The sequence below is a fragment of the Acinonyx jubatus genome, chromosome A3, assembly GCF_027475565.1.
Source record: "Acinonyx jubatus isolate Ajub_Pintada_27869175 chromosome A3, VMU_Ajub_asm_v1.0, whole genome shotgun sequence".
NCBI lineage: Eukaryota > Metazoa > Chordata > Mammalia > Carnivora > Felidae > Acinonyx > Acinonyx jubatus.
In genome coordinates this window covers 42,832,187-42,839,519 of record NC_069388.1, presented here as the reverse complement: position 1 = coordinate 42,839,519, position 7,333 = coordinate 42,832,187, and the positions used below count along the sequence as shown (strand labels likewise).

The following is a 7,333-nucleotide window of genomic DNA, read 5'->3' as shown; positions in this document are numbered from 1 at the left end:
ATTAATGAGGTGATTTTTGGACTCCACCTAAAGATGAGGCCTGGTTGTCAGGAGATCCAATCATGTGATTACAGGGTTAGAACTTTTAGTCTCACCCCCAACCTCTGGGGAGAGTAAAGGGGCTGGAGATATGGTTCCATTGACAATGGCCCAGGATTTAATCAGTCATACCTATGTAATGAAGCCTCCATAAAACCCTAAAAGGATGGGGTTTGGAAAGCTTCCACATTGGTAAATGCATGGATATTGGAGAGACATGTGCTCGGAGAGAACATGGAAGCTCTGCTCCCTTTCCCCACACCTGGCCCTGTGCTTCCATCTAAAACATTAGATGGTTGGGGCACCTGGGTGGCTCAGTCGGTTAAGCTTCCGACTTCAGTTCAGGTCACGATCTCGCGGTCCGTGAGTTCAAGCCCCGCCTCGGGCTCTGGGCTGATGGCTCAGAGCCTGGAGCCTGCTTCTGATTCTGTGTCTCCCTCTCTCTCTGCCCCTCCCCCGTTCATGCTCTGTCTCTCTCTGTCTCAAAAATAAATAAACGTTAAAAAAAAATTTTAAACATTAGATGGTTGATTGGAATAAATGTACATTTCCTGAGTTACTTCCCTTCATACTAAGCCACTCACCTAGTCAGTAAAATGTTTCCCTGAGTTTCTGTGAGCTGCTCTAGCACATTAATGGAACCCAAGGAGGGGGTCATGGGAATCTCTGATCTATATATAGCCGGTGGGTCAAAATATAGGTAACAACCTGGACTTGAGACTGGTGTCTGAAGTCCAAAGAGAGAGTTGGAAGTGTACTGCCACAGGCAGAAGCACAGGTGAGAAGGACTTGGGCTGTGACTGGCATCTGGGGGGGAAGTGACAGTCTTGCAGGATGGAGCCCTTGATCTGTGGGATCTGATGCTCTCTCTGGGTAAATAGTGTCAGAGTGGAGTTGAACTGTAGGACCCACAGCTAGTGTCCAAGAATTGCTTTGGTGTGGGGAACCTCCCCCCTCGACACACAATTGGAATTAGGTTCCACTCAAAGATTTTTTACAGGCCCACTCAAAAGTTCCTTAATTATCTAGGGGAATGTACCTTTGTTTGACCCATCATTTACCTATGATTAAAAGGTTACACATCAACTTGTAGATTTTTGACCAATGAGGATAAAAGTGATTCCTGTCAAGGAAACAAACAAACAAAACCCCTAAATATAGGTATTTACCACCCTGTAGAATATTAACCAGAAACCTTATTCTAACATTTTTCTCCAATGCCTAAATTATCCCTGTTCCCCTATGCTCCTTGAACTAGCTTTATCATCCTACTGTTTTTTTCATTGAGTAGTTGAACAAGTCTTTGATATTTGCTCATCTGGTTTTATATTAGATTCATGTTTTTAATTTTTTGAAAACTATATATATATATATATATATATATGTATATGTATACACACACACACACACACACACACATATATATATATGATTTTATTTTTAAGTAATCTCTAAGCCCAATGTAGGGCTTGAACTCACAACCCCAAAATCAAGAGTTGTGGGGTCTACTGTATAAGCCAGCCAGGTGCCCCTTGAAAAGTGTATTTTGACAATCCTCAACTTTAGAATAGCCATCCTTCCGTATCTAGATGGACTTTGCATGGGTAGTGTGCGCAGGGTCCACAGGACCACCCCCAGGTTTGGTGATTCCCTAACAGGACTCCCAGGACTCAGCAGATAGTCGTACTCATGGCTATGACGACTTACAGTGAAAAGATACAAAGCAAAATCTGCAAAGGAAAAAGGCATGTGGGGCAAAGTCCAGAGGGAACCAGGCCCAATCTTCCAGACTCTTCTTCCAGTACAGTTTTCCGGTGCTGGATTCCTCTGGCATCATGTGACATTTCCAAAGTGTTTACCAGGAAGCTCGTTAGAGACTCCGTGCCCACAGTTTTGACCGGGGACTGTTGATGTAGGTACCTTCTTGTAGAGGCTGCTTTTAGGAAAACAGGCTTGAGCAATGGAATGTGGAAAGGGCCCACAGCGACCACCTGGCTGAATACAGACAGGCCCTTCAGGTGACCCACCTCAAAATATCCACAGACCCTAAATGACCAGTGGACTACTTACAAGTAGGCAGTTACCAGAAAAGGGAGAATTCCATACATTGCCGTATCTCCTCTTCTTCTCCCTTTAAAAACAGCTCTAACCCACTGCCTCGTTGCAGACAGCCTCTCCTCTGCTATCCAGCCCGCCGCTCCCTGGCGGTGTATTCAGTTAACTTCTATCCCCTTTGTTCTGCCTCAGGTGAACTCTTTCACCTCGAGCATCACCGACTTGCACCTGATCGTCGTCCCACATTTGGGGGCACCCATCCGATCAAGAGACACCCCATTTAGACACCACACTTCTGTCTAGCATGCACCAAATTCCCAGATTCTCAAATGGAAAGGAAGGTATTCCGCAAAGCACCACATTGTTTGCACAGTTTAGCAACAGGGAGCCAGTCTTATCAGTCAGAGAATGGTAGAAACTCGGAGGAAATCCAAGTCCCTGGATGCCAGCCGAGGACCTACCTGGCTGGCTGGTCTCTTTAAGGATAGCCGTGTAGGACTGCTCTCTCGACTCTTCTGCACAGCTAGGTTACACGCTTATAAAGGACACAGATGAAAGGCCTCCTCGGGGACTCCAAGGCAGATTGCCAAGTTGCCACCCCAAATCTGTTCTCCCTGTCTACCTTAGCAACAGAAGAGCAATATGCCCAGTTACACAAGTGCACCGCCAACTCCCATCAGCTCAGGGTGGCCAATGAGATGTAAGCGGAAGTTGTCAGGTGGGACTCAAGGAATGCTCAGGTAAGAGACGGCAGGCAGCTACCATGTCCCTTTGCAGCGCTCCATTCCCTCCTGTCCGGGAGTGTGGAGTCTTCAGCAGCCATCCTGTGAAGGAGAGGATGGAAACCACTTTCTATGAATGGAGAATCAGAAGGACAGAAGGATCCTGGGCCCCAGATGATTCCATGAATCCCTTCTACCAGCCCTGGACAGCCTACTGCTGGATGCTCCTATGAGAACAAACCCTTATGAATGTAAGCTGCTGTGGTCAGGCCACGGTTACTAGCAGCAAAAAGCAACCCCCACTTTCTATAAAGCCTATCTTTTAAAAAAAGAAAAGTTACTCAGTCAATACTGCCAGACCTCTGAATTTAAGGAAGCTCGTTTCCAAACCTGCAAACTTTTCTCCAACAGGCAGTTCCCAACTTCTGAACGTACATTTAAGTTGCATTTGCAACATGGATGTTTGGAATTCTTAAAACTTCTTCCCAGAGAAACATTATAAATTATATTTAGTTGTTAGATTAGTCCACAAAGGTCTATTTAGGCCACAATTTGGCTAAACTGTAGGAATCACTGTGGCTCCAAGCTGTTTGGAGCCACAATTTGTTCTGTTTTACTAGTTGGTTAGAAGTGTTGTGGGGTGCCTGGGTGGCTCAGTCTGTTAAGCGCCTGACTTCGGCTCAGGTCATGATCTCACAGTCTGAGTTCAAGCCCTGCGTCGGGCTCTGTGCTGACAGCGCAGAGCCTGGCGCCTGCTTCGGATTCTGTCTCCCTCTCTCTCTGCCCCTACCCCCACTCATACTCTGTCTCTCTCTCAAAATAAAATAAAGACATAAAAAATGTAAAAAAGAGAAGTGTTGTGGAGGAAGAACATGGTCTTAGCACAAGCAGTTGGGGTTGAAGTGTTTTAAACAAGAAGAAAATGTAAGCAGATATATCTATCATCTATCTATGAAAGCTTTTAAATTTTTTGAGTAGAGCTGACACTAAAAATCTTCTCATGGGTAAACACAAACTTCCACTTTGATGAAACTAGGAGCCACATAATGGAGGGGAAGAACCAGAATCCTTAGCGCTGTTAAAGAAAAAAATATTCAATTACCCTTGTTAAAATACAGTAAGGCAGACTTTATTCAGGGCAGGGAGAGAGAGGGGGCTCAACTCTGAATACAGCATAGGCAATTGGGAATTTCCAGTCAAGGAGCAGAGTGGGAGTCAGTGGATGGGAAATTACCAGAAGGAAACATCAGCAACAAGGAGGTTCTGGTTGGTTAAGCTGACCTAACGGGATCCTTGCTGAAGACAGGCTAGGCTGTTCAGGCATCACCAGACGGATGGTGGAGGATGAGGAACCTGATCAGATATCAAGGTGATCAGGTATTAAGTGTGGAGAGTTCTAGTTAAAATGACTTAGCAGGGTTCTTGCTAGAGCAGGATTTAACAAGGAAATGCACAGAGGGGCCTTGGAGAAGTTTCAGGAGCCCAACTTAAGCTTTGTCAAGCAAAGAATCTTTGCCAGGACCTGCAAAGAGAACACTGATAAGAAGCCAGATATTTAGCCTCACAGAAACTGGAAAGATCTCAGTAACTGGGGGCAGCAGAACACTGGAGGTAGAGGTGGAGAGGGAGGGCTGAAAACAGAAGGATGCATGGGTCTGTATAAGCAGCTGGACCCCGAGGTGCCCACCACCACTTCAGAGCCAGTAACATCCCTGCCCTTTATTCAGGAGAGTTGGGGTTTCTGCTTGGGGATACTCATGGTAGCAGCCAGAGGACAGAGCACTGGACTACATGGAAATATATATTCTAACCAAATACCCTAAGCCCCTCCCCCATCCAGCTCCCAGAATTCCTACAGCCAGGTGTCTACCTGCAAGTAGGAAACTAGAGGAAATTCTCTGGGGAAAATGATCTACATACAAATGCTGGCATTTTGGTACTTCCCGATAAAAGTCTGGGGCACCTGGCTGGCTCAGTTGGTTAAGCATCCAACTTCAGTTCAGGTCATGATCTTGCAGTTCCTGGGTTTGGGCCCCATGTCAGGCTCTGTGCTAACAGCTCAGAGCCTGGAGCTTGCTTCGGGTTCTGTGTCTCCCTCTCTTTCTGCCCCTCCCCTGCTCACACTCTGTCTCTCTCAAAAATAAATAAACATTAAAAAAAAAAAGTCTGGCTTACTGCCTGGAGTGGACATTTGTCATGGTATCTGCTTGCCTAGAATTTTTTGAACATCCTTTGCATATCTGGAGAACTTCCCCCTGTAAAAAATATTTCTTTAAATGTTTATTTATTATGAGAGAGAGAGAGAACAAGCGAGAGAGAGAGCGATAGCACATAAGTGGGGAAGGGGCAGAGAGACAGAGAGAGAATCCAAAGCAAGCTCTAGGCTGAGAGCTCAGGGCAGAGCCCAATGTGAGGCTCAATCTCACGACCGCAAGATCATGATCTGAGTCCATACCAAGAGTTGGATGCTTAAGTGACTGAGCCACCCAAGTGCCCTGAACTTCCTCCCTTAAAAGTCCATGAATCCCTAGTACAGAAGCCAGAAATTCACTTTCCCAGCCTCCTTTGCAGCTAGGGCCCAGGCATGTGATGCTATCAGTTAAGTATCACTGCACAAAACAGATTTATTTTTAATTTTTTTAAGTTTATTTATTCATTTATTTTGAGAGGCAGGGGAGGGGCATAGAGAGAGGGAGAGAGAATCCCAAGCAGGCTTCGCACTGTCAGCAGAGCCTGATGCGGGGAACAATCTCAAGAACCGTGAGATCATGACCTGAGCCGAAATCAAGAGTCAGATGCTTAACTGACTGAACGACCCAGGTGCCCCTAAAATCTAATTTATAACACACTTACCAAGTACTCAATAGTACCCAAAGTGTTTCTATAAATCCCTAAACGTAGGTGGGGACTTGCTGAATATAACCTTAAAGGGACCCCTAAAGCCATGTCTTCCAGCAACATGAAAGAAATACAAAGTTACATGAACTAGTTTCAGAAAACTGAGCTTATGGAAGCTCAATGTGAAATTTCAGTTCAACCTTTCATTCATGTATTGAGGGACACCTCATATATGCGAGTTTACTTTTCTTCAAGGAAATATTTATTGCATATTACTAGTGATTATATTTCACAGCAAAATTTAAATTAAATGGATACACTTTTCACAAACATAAACTGGAAATTAAGGCATCCATCAAATGTATATGCTGAACCCAGTCCCGGTTTTCAGCTTTCAGCAGTTAATCAGGATTCTGGTCCAGGGCCACCAGTCCATGATTTCCAAAAGTTGAGGATCCTGTCAGTGACTGGAACAAAATCTTCTTTATATGTGACAATTGTTTCCACGTAAAACCCTTTCGGCGGCTCGAGCATTTCATTTCTTGCGACATCCTTTTGCTCTACTTCATTGCCTTTCAAAAAAATGGAACACCTGAATGATGAACTTTTAAGACAGCAATCCGTCCTTAAAATTATTAGTCAAGCCTCAGAAATCAAATAAACTGAGGTGAGAACTACCCCCACCCCCATCAGATTTCTGACACTGTATTTCCTTTCTGTAAAAGGAAAAAATAAATATGACATGAGCACTACAGACACTGCAATGTTTTCAAATGCTCAATACTGGACACTAGTATTCTCAGGCCACTGATAATCGTGATCACCAATGTAATCTTCAGCAGTTATCACCTAACAGCTTTATCCAGATATACTTAACATATCGTACAATTAACTCCTTTGAAATGTACCACTAAATGGCTTTCATTCACAAAAAGAAACCCCATTCCGTTTGGCAAGCCCCGCCCCCCCTTCCCTTCAGCCCCAGGCAACCAGCAAGTCTTACAGATATCTACAGATTTCCAGCATATTTCTGAAGGCTCAGGGATTTCCTTTTCCGCCCAGTAACTGGGAAGGTTTTAGTACTCGGCTGGCGGGGGTGCTGAAGTGTTTGCTCGCCAACTACAACGGGGGCTAATGTAACCGAGGCATCACCTCTTTAGTCACCGTCCAGGGTCTTTGACATTCCCTCTGGGGCCTTAAATAGATTCTTCAAATTCTAAGTGTAAAAACGGCCTCCATCAACAAGACGTAGGCAGGGGGACTTAAAAAGTAGTTCCGGGTAGATTCCATTATAACGAATGGCTCTAAGCAATCGTTCCCACTGGTTTTGCAGAATAAACCCAGTGCTTGCGGCACAGCTAAACCGCTTATATAACCCCCTGGGGACGCCTCACCGAAGGCTGCCGGAGAACCGTACCTGGTACTTTGCTCTTTTTCCGGCCTAAAAAAATCAAGGAGCCTAGCAGGGTCCAGGCGCCCAGCGCGTAGACGGCGGACATCCGCCGGTACCAGGACGTGGCCTGGTCCGGACGCATGGCGGTACTCGGAGAAGATTTTGATCCTGGGAAGCTCGGAGCGGAGGCGGGCCTTCCAGTCGGCGCGTCACAGCCCCCGCCACCGCCTCCAATCGAGAGTCGACTCTGGGAGGCCGCTTCTTGCGTTGGCCCCGATGCATCCGG

General features: G+C 45.7%; 1 protein-coding gene across 1 annotated transcript; it reads right to left on the bottom strand.

Annotated features, from left to right (window-relative positions):
- Nucleotides 1–5,893: 5,893 nt before the first annotated feature.
- On the bottom strand, nt 5,894–7,333 carry SMIM26 (small integral membrane protein 26). Its single transcript, XM_027069497.2, has 2 exons — nt 7,072–7,333; nt 5,894–6,226 (listed from the first exon to the last, which is right to left on the bottom strand). The coding sequence occupies exons 1-2, from the start codon at nt 7,187–7,189 to the stop codon at nt 6,060–6,062; spliced, it is 285 nt and encodes a 94-aa protein (XP_026925298.1). The 5' UTR covers nt 7,190–7,333; the 3' UTR covers nt 5,894–6,059.